Source organism: Phyllobates terribilis, unplaced genomic scaffold (genome assembly GCF_046119375.1).
Source record: "Phyllobates terribilis strain yellow unplaced genomic scaffold, ASM4611937v1 Scaffold_7__3_contigs__length_470593459, whole genome shotgun sequence".
NCBI classification, from domain to species: domain Eukaryota; kingdom Metazoa; phylum Chordata; class Amphibia; order Anura; family Dendrobatidae; genus Phyllobates; species Phyllobates terribilis.
The window spans coordinates 42,123,146-42,138,426 of record NW_027362767.1 but is presented as its reverse complement, the minus strand read 5'-3'; the positions used below and the strand labels follow the sequence as shown (position 1 = coordinate 42,138,426).

At 45.2% G+C, this 15,281-nt stretch overlaps 1 protein-coding gene across 3 annotated transcripts in view; it reads right to left on the bottom strand.

The window, feature by feature from the left end:
• Nucleotides 1-9,996, bottom strand: part of EVL (Enah/Vasp-like) — a 157,775-nt gene extending 147,779 nt beyond the window's left edge. The window contains exon 1 of one of the 3 annotated variants that reach the window (XM_073638430.1): nucleotides 9,647-9,996. In XM_073638430.1, the coding sequence (XP_073494531.1) occupies nucleotides 9,647-9,651 (5 nt within the window). In that variant the 5' untranslated portion in view covers nucleotides 9,652-9,996. Of the gene's footprint in view, nucleotides 1-9,095; nucleotides 9,577-9,646 lie in introns of those variants that run through there. The other 2 variants (XM_073638426.1, XM_073638432.1) reach the window with 2 other exon arrangements.
• Nucleotides 9,997-15,281: the final 5,285 nt, after the last annotated feature.

The window sequence follows — 15,281 nt, the reverse complement described above, 5'->3', positions numbered from 1 at the left end:
TCCCAGACCCGTTACACCCTATATACAAGAATATAACTACTATAATACTGCTCCTATGTACAAGAATATAACTACTATAATACTGCCCCCTATGTACAACAATATAACTACTATAATACTGCCCCTATGTACAACAATATAACTACTATAATACTGCCCCCTATGGACAAGAATATAACTACTATAATACTGCCCCTATGTACAAGAATATAACTACTATAATACTGCCCCCTAAGTACAAGAATATAACTACTATAATACTGCCCCCTATGTACAAGAATATAACTACTATAATACTGCTCCTATGTACAAGAATATAACTACTATAATACTGCCCCTATGTACAAGAATATAACTACTATAATACTGCCCCTATGTACAAGAATATAACTACTATAATACTGCTTATATCTACAATTATAGGCATCTGCAGAAGTTCAATAATCCTTTACTCTGATGTTCTCTGTAATATATTGAATAATGTAGAGAATTAGTTTTTAGTAGACATGATTATTCTCGCTCTTTCGAGTCACCATAAAGCAGTATTTTTCCAATATGTGTTATTTACAGAAGATAACACTATGGAGACAACACACAATAATTTCCTATATTACGATATTTCTGAGCCCATAGAAGTTTCTGGGGGATGACTTTAGACCCTGCAGCTCCTTAGCTCCGGTCTTACAACCCCCAGTGATATGACACCATTATGCTTTGATATTGACAAATTAGCACATCTGGCTTTCATGGAAACAGATTGATCAGGTGGAAGCTTGTCATCATGGTGACAACTGTGATCAGTGATGGTTGCTCCCTGCACTTTCCTGTCCTTTTACATGGTGGGGGAGGCCGCGGCAGTGCAGACAGCGAGACAATGTGGCGGCATGTGATATCAGGTGCAGGACTATAGGCAGAGGAGAGCAATCTGCCAACCATCTACATTTCCATGGCTACAGACTACAAACAACACAGTGTGTAGTCAGATCCGGCAATCATGTGCTCCCTCCTACATCAGTCTTTCTTCTACAGACTTTAGATTAAGAAGAAGAATGGGCAGATAGAACAGAGTAATACTTTACCCCAGGATTAGATCACAGCGTGTTCAACATCTGTAACTATTACGACACATGGGTCTGCATAGGAGCTGTATACGTAATGAATTAGGAGATTATTAACAAAGACTAGTTGAAAAGTTGCACACTTTTTTATTTTAGATGCATTGGAGTGATAACAATGAAACTAAAACATAATTCCCACATAATTCCCATAATTGTTAAAGAATTTCCAATGTACTTTAAACACTTGCCACGAGTAGAATAATAGGAATTGTAAGGATGGGGCTTAGATCTCGGTATCATCTTTACATGTCTGTTAGAAAGGAATGATTCAAGTGACATCAAGAAGAAAACATAGGCAGGCTGCGTTCTTTCTTTCCGCCTGTAAAGCCTTCCAAGGGAATTACTGAAACTTTTCTTCATGCCATCACCACCTCAGCCTTTTACTGTCATTTCTACTCCACCCCCTCCCTCCTGTACAGTCTCCAGTGAACCCGGGGGTGAGGGGCAGGGAGTTTTGTTATTGTTACCATCCCTTTTACCAATAACAGCCTGTTAATTATCTCTTCCCATGAACAGTTCCCGAATCACACCAGAGAAGATACAGGAACTTTTCCTCATTCTATCACCTCTTCACTGTCATTTCCCTCCCCACCCCATCCCCCCATAGTGTCACCAGTGATCCCAGAGGTGAAGGGGAAGGAACTTTTGTTCTTGCTATTAACCTTTTTGCCAATCACATCCTGTTACTTATCTTTTCCCCTGCACAGTCTCAAATGAAACCACTGAAGATACAGAAACCTGTTTTCATGTCATCACCCCCTTTTATTATTGTCACCAATAATCCCAGGCCAGGGATGACGGGGCAGGAACTTTTGTACTTGTTGTAAGCCCTTTCACCAATCATAGCCTGCTACTTATCGCTTCTCCTGTACAGTGTCCAATGATAACACAGAAGATACAGGAACTATTCTTCATGTCATCACCCCCTCATCATTTTACTGTCACCCCCCTCCTCCCACCTCCTCGTACAATCACCAATGAACCCAGGGGCAAGAGGGCAGGAGCTTTCTTTCTTGTTACCACTCCGTTTACCAATCACAACCTGTTATTTCTTCCGCTGTACAATTTCCAATGATACCAGAGAAGATACAGGAACTTTTCTTCATACTTTCACCCCATCATCCTTCTACTGTCAGTCTCCAGTAACCCAAGGGGTGAAGGGGCTAGAAGCTTGTACTTGTTACCACCCCTCAAACAAATCACAACCTGTCTCAGTCATCTCTTCCCTTGTGTAATCTCCAATTATACCAGGGAAGATACAGGAACTTTTCTTCTTGTTATCAACCCTCTTTAGGAGTTTTTAGGTCTCTTCAATAACTGCAAAATTGCATGAAGATGGCCAAGATAGTAACATGTTGGGTGGCATTTTCACAATGTACCAGGCATCTACTTTAAGAAAAATAAAGTGTTTGGGGGAATAATTTATATTTATAATTTAGGAAGTATTGGTAAATGTACCAACTATAACTGCGATCTGTAGAAGCTGAAAATGCCACCATCTTTCCCCATGACCTTGCGAGGAAAATAATATCTGCACCTCATCTGTATACTGCAGCATGGCAGGATGGCATCGTCTCTGTGCAAGGTCTTCAGTTTTAAACATTTTAAAACACCTGGAAAGTTGCCCAGAGACTCTTGGCACTTGCATGCGGCTCAGGGGATTAAATGCGATCTATAAATCTTCTGAGCAGCAGGCCTCTTTGTCACACTCTAAAAAGGGTGCCGCGTTGTACCACAGAAGCGCGCCCCACGTCGTTCTTGTATCGTGTTATCGAGTGTTGAGGACCCAGGAGCCAATTCTTATTCACCAGTACAAAATGTATCACGGTAACAAATGAGCTGCTGTCCGAAGCGGTACAGAAAACGGGAATCACTCATGATCGCTGAGGGCGCAAGGTAACAGTGAGCCACGTGTATAAATGTATCATACGGGAAGCTTGATGGCGTTGCTCAATTACATGCTGGCAATTTTTTATGCAATTTGTGCACCTTTCTAGAAGTGTTTTAGCTAAAATGATGCACATCATGTCTTAAACAAGCTTCTGTCAAGTCAGGACAGTCATATATTAGTTATTCACTCTATTTCCATGCTGGGAGATGATAACGGTAATACAGCATCTGCACAGTGTGGCAGTAGTGCAAGAGAGCTCCCCCTGCTGGTTGCAATGATAGTAAAGTTATTTTCTATGAATATGACCAATATATTGCACAACACTGGACAGAGTAATGCACGGACGGGCTACTTCCATTACGGCTGTGGTGAAGCTGTCCCATTGTATATTCTTACGGCGGTGTCACTGAATGTCTCATGGTTTGTGTGATGTCAGCACAATATCCGAGACGCTCATCAGATCTCATTGTGTCGCTTTCCTCTGGAGCCTGAAAAGTAAGCAGCAGCTGCTGTAATGGCCACTGTGCATGCAGCGCAGATAGGGAAAGAGTCTCATGCGCTGAAAGAACAGGGCAGTAACAAAGGGCAGTGCCAAGAGACTAAGGGCTACGCCATGTGGGCTGTGGAAGGTAACAATTGCATCACCTGTGCAATACTAAGGAAATCCGGAAAACATGACCTGTTGATGGCTCTTGAGTGGGGCAAAATAATATGTAGTCTAGCCGAGAGTTATGTAAGAACTTGGCACTTCGACTGCCACGTGGCATGACTGTACTAAAACATGTCAGTTCTTAGAGAATTGTCCACCCTACTTGTCGGGAGGGTCCCTCAACAATATGCTCATTACATAGCGTCCCCTTGTTGGGACTCTCCCCCCAGTCATCAGCTGCAGGTAAACCGGGCAGTAAACGTTCAGTTTCCCCACAGCGCCACCACAGGGGGAAAAAAGCATTACATAGTGTCCATTCATATAAATAAGAAATCTGTGTAATACAGGATAGGACGGGTCCTCCAGAGCGAGAGACGCTCTCTAGAAATTATCTGAACTGTGGCCAAGAGATGAGGATCCTGAATAGACAAAATAACTCGTCTTTCCACAAGTCGATGATTTACATAACGAGAAACGCTATAAATCTCCATAGAAGCGTGCGGAGGCTCCGAGACTTCTTCTGGGAATCACAAGCACGCAGACCCCATATAGAGCCCATCCATAACTCGGGTGTAAAGTTCTTCCATAAAAGGAAGTCCCCAGAGACCCATCACTCAGTGGATGTACCGATATGTGTGGAAAACCTGGCTAAAGACTGGGAAATGCTGCAGATAACCCACCATTGTATTAAAGGGGTTGTTCACTACTTACAGTGGCATGTAAAAGTGTGGGCACCCCTGGTCAACATTACTGTAATTGTGAACAGTTTAGCAAGTTGAAGATGAAATGATCTCTAAAAGGCCTAAAGTTAGAGATGACACATTTTCTTTGTATTTTAGGCAAAACAAACAAATATTTTCTTTTTTTTTTGCATTTTAAAAATAAAAAAAAGGAAAATGGGCCGATGCAAAAGTTTTGGCACCTTTGGAGATTTGTGTGCTCAGATAACTTGGACCAAGGTTCAGACCTTAATTAGCCTGCTAGGGTTATGGCTTGTTCACTATCATCGTTAGGAAAGGCCAAGAGATGCAAATTTCCCAGCTTTATAACAACCCAGCCTCCTCTTACCTTGTGCCAAAAACCAGCAGCCATGGGTTCTTCTAAGCAGCTGCCTTGCACTCTGAAAATGAAAATGGTGGAGGCCCACAAAGCAGGAGAAGGCTATAAGAAGATAGCAAAGCGTTTTTCAAGTTGCCCTTTCCCCAGTTTGAAATGTAATTAAGAAATGGCAGTTATCAGGAACAGTGGAGGTCAAGATAAGGTCTGGAAGACAAAGCTAAATTTCAGTGACAGCTGCTCGTAGGATTGCTAGAGAGGCAAATCAGAACCCCCGCCTGATTGCAAAAGACCTTCAGGAAGATTTAGCAAACTCTGGAGTTGTGATACATTGTTCTACTGTTCAGAGTCACCTGCACAAATATGGCCTTCATTGAAGAGTCATCAGAAGAAAACCTTTCCTGCGTCCTCACCATAAAATTCAGCATCAGAAGTATGCAAAAGAACATCAAAACAAGCCTGATACGTTTTGGAAACAATTCCTGTGGACCGATGAGGTTAAAAGAGAACTCTTTGGCCACAATGATCAAAGGTATGTGTGGAGAAAAAAGGGCACAGAATTTCAGGAAAAGAACATCTCGCCAACCATTAAGCATGGTGGTGGATCAGTCATGCTTTGGGGTTGTGTTGCAGTTAATGGCACGGGGAACAATTCACGGTTAGAGGGAGGAATGGATTCAATGAAATTTCAACAGATTCTTGATGCAAACATAACACCATCTGTAAAAAAGCTGAAGTTGAAAAGAGGATGGCTTCTACAAATGGATAATGATCCTAAACACACATCAAAATCCACAATAGATGACCTCAAAAGGCACAAGCTGAAGGTTTTACAATGACCCTCACAGTCCTCTGATCTGAAAATCATTGAAAATCTGTGGCAAGACCTCAAAATATCAGTGCATGCAAGACGATCAGGAATCTCACAGAACTGGAAAAATTTTCCAAGGAAGAAGGGGCGAAAATCCCTCAAACAAGAATTGAAAGACTCTTGGTTGGCTACAAAAAGTGTTTACAAGCTGTGATACTCACAAAAGGGGGCGCTACTAGGTACGAACCATGCAGGGTGCACAAACTTTAGCATCGGCCGATTTTCCTTTTGCAATTTTTAAAATGTAAAAGATGAAAATATATATATATTTTGCCTAAAATACAAAGGAAATTTGTCATCTTTAACTTTAGGCCTTTTAGAGATCATTTCATCTTCAACTTGCTTAGCTGTTCATAATAATAGTAATTCTGACCAGGGGTGCCCAAACTTTTACATGCCAGTGTAAGTGATATATAAGAACACTGGGGAGGAGGGGTTCTGACACTTATGTCCACCATGATCATCTGGATGTGAAGTATAATGTAGATGTGATTCCAGCTCCAGTACCAATTACGACCACTACATAACGTATGGTGCTGCGCTGTTCTGCTCCATCAGCCACTGCTGATTCTCCAAAATGGTGCCAGGTGTCGGACCTCCATTGTTTTTTTATTGATTGCCTTTCCTAATGATAGGTCATCAAAATCTAAGTAGTGGACAGCCCCTTTAAGTATTAGAACATTTATGGCAATTTTTTTTTTTAATCTTACAAAATGGGTGTGGCTATGGTACAGTGGGGGCGTGACTTGTGGTATTTTATCAATATTCCAATGAAGTCAGGCTGAGACCACCAGAACAGGAGAAGCTCTCACTATAGAGGATTGAGGTCATCCATGCAGAATATTAGTGGGGCCACCACATAATGCTATAAAGTCTAAAAAAAAGTGGGATCCCCGAGTAAGTGATTGCGTAGGGTTAGAGAACTCCTTTATTCTGATGGCTGGTGGAGGTCCCACCACAAGAATGAAAGAGCCTTCAGATTCCGTTTATTAGGAAGAGCAGGCTCAGCATCTAAAGGGGAGAGGCTCCTGATGATCTCCAGATATGCATCACATGTAGAATTGTTCATTGTTCACTGGAATATGAAACAGGATGGATTATTGAAGGATAAGGAAGGAATTGCTGGATGTTAGTGTTCCTTTAAATGTGATTTGGGGTCTTAAAGGAAATGTTTATGATGGGGTTTAGGGATAAGACCATGAACCAGGAGAAACTAAGACATGCAAAACGCTTTCTTGCATATTTGTGTCTAATATTCATCCTCATCCTCCATGCCCCTCTGATAACTATGACGGTAACGTCAGGGGCTCCTTGTACTGCTAATTTGCAGCCATTTCTTAATCTCTTTTTTTTGCAGAAATATCGTCAGTAATGAGCCCCAGCGAGGCGCCCGGCACAGACTAAACATTTACACAAAGTCTCCGGATCAGAAGATGCGAAGATCTTCTAAACCTCGGCTCTATTTATCCAGAAATGTACAAACACGTCCCGCCGGTCCACGAATAACATCCATCAGTGACGTCACACAAGGGGCATCGGCTAACGGGGGCCACAAAATCTCTGTGTCATACTGGAGGGGGGCCCACGAAAAGGAAGCCCCTCTTTTAAGGCTGTGTATACTTTTGCTGCTCTGATGCATAAAAAGATAAATAAAGCAACTTTAATAAGTAACTTTGATTAAAAATATACTGATTTTTGTACACAGCTCTAATGCAGAGCTATGCGTCTCCATGATTACAGGTCCTGTGCCGTCTCTTCCCGCTGTCATACTGTAATCCCTTTTTCTTCTGACTGTAGATTAGCAAAACACAGGGTTTGTAGTCTGTAACCATGGAGACACATAGCTCTGCAGAAGGGCTGAGTACACAAAACATTTTTTTTTTTTTAAAACAATCTTTTTTTTCTTTTTTTTTTTTAAAGTTAATGGGGTCCATCAGGTGCTGCCAGTTTGCAATATACAATATCCACAATACTGATGTGAATGAAATCTAAACTGTGCAACGCTCACGTGTCACTACGGCCCTGGATTGCACCATAGGTATCTAAACTCGATTTTTGTCATTTTTTTGTAGGTTGGATCACGATCTTTATTAAATAAATAAATTCACAATCTTGCAATTTTTACACGGCCACTAGTGCAGTTTTTAGACTCACACTTCCTGTCCTTTCAAGAAGAGTTTTCAGCAGTTTACTTATCATCAGAGGCAGGATTATAGTGACAGGTAACACCTCAATACACAGCCAATGACACAGAACCCTCCAATCACAACAGGTGATGTCAAAGCTCACCTCCTCCTCCTTCCTTCACTATGACCTTTGCACACGCTCATTAGATGCTTTAATACAAAAGATAAGGTCAGAGTCTGACCATTGCTGGTAATGTATATGCAGGTTTCCTGAAAGGACAGGAAGTTAGAGACTAAATAATCCCCAGTGGTTGGTGCGAAAATTGCAAGATTTCTAATTCGAGTTTTTACTACAGAATGTAATATAAAAAAATACTAAAAAAAATTAAATAAATAATGAAAAAAAATTATATATATATTTTTTTAATGAAAAAACTTGATTTAAAAAAACAGTTAATTTTCTGATGACAAGTCCCTTTAAATCTGTGCATATCTCGCATATATAATATAATGGTGTTCACCAATAATGTGATGTTAATTTTTTACTCATCCATTCCCTGGTTTTCCTGGAGATAAGCACCTGTCGGATGCATCTAACATGCATGTCCTCCTGTCACTTACAACTTACGGGGTACACAGGACCCCTATATAACGGTTGACACATCCTACTGATTTTCCAACAATCTCAATTGGATTTTCCCCATCCCCTCCCATAGAGATGAGCGGCGCCATGTTGTGTGCCAGCTACTTATCGCCGGTCAATAATTCTAACCATGCTTCGCAGAGCCAATAATTAAAGTTAAGGGAGTTGTAGGGCAATATGAGGACCAGTACTCCATGACCAATAAATCACTGCGATTAGATAAATTTGGGGCAAAATTATAATTTCTAATTAAAATGAGCCAATCGCTCCTAGATTGCAAGGGGTCCTGTGTACGAACAGGGTCCCCTCCAACAGCTCATTATGATATACCCCTATATACATATATACACACATATATTGCATGTCGGCCTCTGAGCCAATCAACGATTAAAGAGCAGGTCACCGTTGATGTCACTGATTATCCCCCCATATATCACTGTATATTCTGTTCGGTCGTACATTATATATCTTCCACACGACACATTGCAGTGCACACAATTATGGAAAATGGATGAGACCTTTATATAAAAGTATGGCTGCCGAAGAAAATGCCAGTGCAGAAAAAATGGTCAGATGTCGCTTTAAGCCCATGGTGGGTATGTGGCTGTCATCCAGGAGCCGGAGCGCTCTACTACAGGGTCACTATACACCCATACTATATATACAGACGTGCACACATACTATATATACACATTATATCTATCAATCTGTAATAATTGGAAAGCAGAAATAATGACTTACTGCAGATGCATATCTGCTGGTGTCCTCAGCATCACACAGGATATATCCACTGATGATGTCATTACAGAGGACACATTTACATTGGTTTGCTGGAATGAAGGTTGTAACCCTTTCCCTGCCATGCAGACCCAAGCAAAGACAAGCCCGCTTCATGAAGCCTTGGGCAGTGAATGGTTAAAGCTGACATTTCTAAGCCAACCCCTCTTCCCCCATCACTATCCCATAGTGCCCATAGGTATGGCTAATTTGCAGCAGCGCAGGGGTTAAATGCATGAGAAATGGGCAGAGGGGGGTTAAAGTGTGCAGCACAATAGCCCACCCCCCTCCTGGCCATCAGTCTGTGTTAGTGTCATTGTGTATGTGCTGGGTGCATGCAGAGTGACAGGGAATGAGGAGGTGGGCAGTGTGGTTAGGGGGTCCTCTGCCATCCCCCCTTCATGTGCCTGATCTAGCCACAGCCACAATGAATGGAGTCCTGATCCTGACATTGCTACATTGTACACTCCCCCCTTCTACATGCACCCAGGGACAGCAGGGAGGGGGTCTCCTACCTCATTCTGCTGGCTTCCTCAGCTCCTGCTCCTTAAGATGGGCTCTGATTCTGGATGTGGAGCTGACAGCTTTGCTGTGAGATTAGAGGCTGATCTCCTGTGTGGCTGGGGACTGCTGATCATGCATCTGCTGCTGGCTGCAGGAGGCTGAATGCTCATGGACTGTCCTTGGTGGCCTGGATGTGCTGATACTCTCACTCCAGGCTGCCTTGAAGCTCATGTTTGGGTCCAGGCTAGCTGCAGAGATGCTCCTTCCCGGCTGACAGCTGTTTCTGAAGTCCTGCCATCTTTTTTTTTGAGGTGAGGTTGCTGCAGCAGTAAAGATACAAAGGCAACTGATCTCTACTGCCCGCTAGTGGCAACCCTGTGCAACTGCAGGGACTAGACTCTATAACTGAGGCTCCGCTCAATAGTCCCCCTCCCTTCTGCTGTCACTTACCCCTTCCTCTATTGCACCCCATGTCCAGACACATGCAGCCTGAGCATGTGCAAGACTGTAATTCTTATGGAACTGCTGCAGAACCTCTTAGGAGTTTTGACAGTTTCTGCAGTAGAATAGAACTTTCCTCACTTCCTTCTGCTGTCAATCTAGAAACAATTACTGCAGTATAATAATGACTGATGCATGGTTGTGCCAGAGGAAGATAATCCCTGGGACTTTTTCTGTGAGGTTATCTCCAATAATGAGGTTCATTCACTCATCAGCGGGGTCACGTTGCCATGCTTGCCCAGGTTTTTCCAAAATGAATTATTGCCAGATTGGTGGCAATAATGTATCAGGAATTATGCTACATGCCATATTTACACTTTTTCTCATGTTTGAAAAGTGTTTTCCTCCACGACAAAAATACTTTGTAGCATAAATGAAATAAATGTGGATGTGCTGTCACCTGCAAGTCACAGGAAATCTAAACTCGCTGCATTCATGGAGAATAAGGAGTCACTGCAACTTGAGGGTCAAAAGGAGACCACATTTAATTTGACTATTGTCTGAATGTGTAGTCTGGAGCCCCCCTATAACAACAGCAGTCATGATGTGTAGTCTGGAGTCCCCTATAACAACAGCAGTCAGGATGTGTAGTCTGGAGCCCCCTATAATAGCAGTTTCGATGTGTAGTCTGGAGCCCCTTTATAACAGCAGTCTGGATATGTAGTTTGGAACCCCCTATAACAGCAGTATAGATGTGTATTCTGGAGCCCCCCTATAACAGCAGTCTGGATATGTAGTCTGGAGCCCCCCTATAGCAGCAGTCTGGGTGTGTAGTCTGGAGCCCCCCTATAACAGCAGTCTGGATGTGTAGTCTGGAGCCCCCCTATAACAGCAGTCTGGATGTGTAGTCTGGAGCCCCCCTATAACAGCAGTTTGGGTGTGTAGTGGGGAGCGCCCCTATAACTGCAGTCTGGATGTGTAGTCTGGAGCCCCCCTATAACAGCAGTCTGGATGTGTAGTCTGGGGCCCCCCTATAAAATCAGTCTGGATGTGTAGTCTGGAGCCCCCTATAACAGCAGTCTGAATGTGTAGTCTGGTTCCCCCCTATAACAGCAGTCGGGTTGTGTAGTCTGGAGCCTCCTATAACAGCAGTCTGGATGTGTAGGCTGGAGCCCCCTATAACAGCAGTCAGGATGTGTAGTCTGAGCCCCCTATAACAGCAGTCTGGATGTGTAGTCTGTAGCCCCCCTATAACAGCAGTCTGGATGTGTAGTCTGGAGCCCCCTATAACAGCAGCCTGGATTTGCAGTCTGGAGCCCCCTATAACAGAAATCTGGATGTGTAGTATGGAGCCCCCAGAACAGCAGTCTGGATGTGTTGTCTGGAGCCCCCTATAACAGCAGTCTGGATGTATAGTGTGGAGCCCCCTATAACAGCAGTCTGGATGTGTAGTCTGGAGCCCCCTATAACAGCAGTGTGGATGTGTAGTCTGGAGCACCCCTATAACAGAAATCTGGATGTGTAGTATGGAGCCCCCAGAACAGCAGTCTGGATGTGTTGTCTGGAGCCCCCTATAACAGCAGTCTGGATGTATAGTGTGGAGCCCCCTATAACAGCAGTCTGGATGTGTAGTCTGGAGCCCCCTATAACAGCAGTCTGGATGTGTAGTCTGGAGCCTCCCTATAACAGCAGTTTAGATGTGTAGTCTGGAGCCCCCCTATAACAGCAGTCTGGATGTGTAGTCTGGAGCCCCACTATAACAGCAACCTGGATGTGTAATCTGGAGCCCCCCAATAAATACAGTCTGGATGTGTAGTCTGGAGCCCCCCTATAACAGCAGCCTGGATGTGAAGTCTGGACCCCATATAACATCAGCCTGTATGTGTAATCTGGAGCCCCCTATAGCAGCAGTCGCGAGGTGTAGTCTGGAGCCCCCCTATAACGGAAGTCGGGATGTGGTCTGGATCCCCCTGTAACAGCAGTCTGGATGTGTAGTCTGGAGCCCCCTATATCAGCAGTCTGGATGTGCAATCTGGAGCCCCCCTCCCTGTAACAGCAGTCTGGATGTGTAGTCTGGAGCCCCCTTATGATAGCAGTCTGAATGTGTAGTCTGGAGCCCCCCTATAACAGCAGTCTCGGTATGTAGTCTGGAGCCCCCTATAACAGCAGTCTGGATGTGTAATCTGGAGCCCCCTATAACAGCAGCCTGGATGTGTAGTCTGGAGCCCCCTATAACAGCAGTCTGGATAGGTAGTCTGGAGCCCCCTATAACAGCAGCCTCGGTATGTAGTCTGGAGCCCCCTATAACAGCAGCCTGGATGTGTAGTCTGGAGACCCCTATAAAAGAAGTCTGGATGTGTAGTCTGGAGCCCCCCTATAACAGCAGTCTGGGTGTGTAGTCTGGAGCCCCCCTATAACAGCAGTCTGGATGTGTAGTCTGGAGCCCCCCTATAACAGCAGTCTGGATGTGTAGTCTGGAGCCCCCCCTATAACAGCAGTTTGGGTGTGTAGTGGGGAGTGCCCCTATAACTGCAGTCTGGATGTGTAGTCTGGAGCCCCCCTATAACAGCAGTCTGGATGTGTAGTCTGGGGCCCCCCTATAAAATCAGTCTGGATGTGTAGTCTGGAGCCCCCTATAACAGCAGTCGGGTTGTGTAGTCTGGAGCCTCCTATAACAGCAGTCTGGATGTGTAGGCTGGAGCCCCCTATAAAAGCAGTCAGGATGTGTAGTCTGAGCCCCCTATAACAGCAGTCTGGATGTGTAGTCTGTAGCCCCCCTATAACAGCAGTCTGGATGTGTAGTCTGGAGCCCCCTATAACAGCAGCCTGGATGTGCAGTCTGGAGCCCCCCTATAACAGAAGTCTGGAAGTGTAGTCTGGAGCCCATAATAACAGCAGTCTGGATGTGTAGTCTGGAGCCCCCTATAACAGCAGTGTGGATGTGTAGTCTGGAGCACCCCTATAACAGAAATCTGGATGTGTAGTATGGAGCCCCCAGAACAGCAGTCTGGATGTGTTGTCTGGAGCCCCCTATAACAGCAGTCTGGATGTGTAGTGTGGAGCCCCCTATAACAGAAATCTGGATGTGTAGTATGGAGCCCCCAGAACAGCAGTCTGGATGTGTTGTCTGGAGCCCCCTATAACAGCAGTCTGGATGTGTAGTCTGGAGCCCCCTATAACAGCAGTCTGGATGTGTAGTCTGGAGCCTCCCTATAACAGCAGTTTAGATGTGTAGTCTGGAGCCCCCCTATAACAGCAGTCTGGATGTGTAGTCTGGAGCCCCACTATAACAGCAACCTGGATGTGTAATCTGGAGCCCCCCAATAAATACAGTCTGGATGTGTAGTCTGGAGCCCCCCTATAACAGCAGTCTGGATGTGAAGTCTGGAACCCCATATAACATCAGCCTGTATGTGTAATCTGGAGCCCCCTATAGCAGCAGTCGCGATGTGTAGTCTGGAGCCCCCCTATAACGGAAGTCGGGATGTGGTCTGGATCCCCCTGTAACAGCAGTCTGGATGTGTAGTCTGGAGCCCCCTATATCAGCAGTCTGGATGTGCAATCTGGAGCCCCCCTCCCTGTAACAGCAGTCTGGATGTGTAGTCTGGAGCCCCCTATATCAGCAGTCTGGATGTGCAATCTGGAGCCCCCCTCCCTGTAACAGCAGTCTGAATGTGTAGTCTGGAGCCCCCGTATAACAGCAATCTCGGTATGTAGTCTGGAGCCCCCTATAACAGCAGTCTGGATGTGTAATCTGGAGCCCCCTATAACAGCAGCCTGGATGTGTAGTCTGGAGCCCCCTATAACAGCAGTCTGGATAGGTAGTCTGGAGCCCCCTATAACAGCAGCCTCGGTATGTAGTCTGGAGCCTCCTATAACAGCAGCCTGGATGTGTAGTCTGGAGACCCCTATAAAAGAAGTCTGGATGTGTAGTCTGGAGCCCCCCTATAACAGCAGTCTGAATGTGTAGTCTGGAGCCCCCCTATAACAGCAGTCTGGATGTGTAGTCTGGAGCCCCCTATAACAGCAGTCTGGATATGTAGTCTGGAGCCCCCTATAACAGCAGCCCAGCCTGGATGTGTAGTCTGGAGCCCCCTATAACAGCAGTCTGGAGCCCCCCTATAATAGCAGTCTGGATGTGCGGCCTGGAGCCCCCCAATAACAGCAGTTTGGATGTGTAGTCTGGAGCCCCCTATAACAGCAGTCTGGATGTGTAGTTTGGAGCCCCCCTATAACAGCAGTCTGGATGTGTAGTCTGGAGCCCCCCTATAACAGCAGTCTGGATATGTAATCTGGTGCCCCCTATAACAGCAGTCTGGATGTGTAATCTGGAGCCCCTTATAAGAGCAGTCTGAAGTCCCCCAATAAATACACACTGGATGTGTAGTGTAGAGCCCCCCTATAACAGCAGTCTGGATGTGTAGTCTGTAGCCCCATATAACAGCAGTCTGGATGTGTAGTCTGGAGCCCCCCCTATAACAGCAGTCTGGAGCCCCCTATACAGTCTGGATGTGTAGTCTGGAGCCCCCTATAAAAGCAGTCTGGATTTGTAGTCTGGAGCCCCCTATAACAGCAGTCTGGAGCCCCTCAATAAATACTGTCTGGATGTGTAGTCTGTATCCCCATATAACAGCAGTCTGGATGTGTAGTCTGGAGCCCCCCCTATAACAGCAGTCTGGAGCCCCCCAATACAGTCTGGATGTGTAGTCTGGAGCCCCATATAACAGCAGTCTGGATGTGTAGTCTGGAGCCCACCCTATAACAGCAGTCTGGAGCCCCCCAATACAGTCTGGATGTGTAGTCTGGAGCCCCATATAACAGCAGTCTGGATGTGTAGTCTGGAGCCCCCTCTATAACAGCAGTCTGGAGCCCCCCAATACAGTCTGGATGTGTATTCTGGAGCCCCCCTATCACAGCAGTCTGAATGTGTAGTCTGGAGCCCCCCTATAACAGCAGTTTGGATGTGTAGTCTAGAGCCCCCTATAACTACAGTCTGAATGTGTAGTCCAGATCCCCCCTCCCTATAACAGCAGACTGGATGTGCAGTGTGGAGCCCCCCTATAACAACAGTCTGGATGTGTATTCTGGAGCCCCCTATAACTACAGTCTGGATGTGCAGTGTGGAGTCACCCTATAAAAGCAGACTGGATGTGTAGTCTGGAGCCCCCCTATGTCAGCAGTCTGGATGTGTAGTCTGTAGCCCCC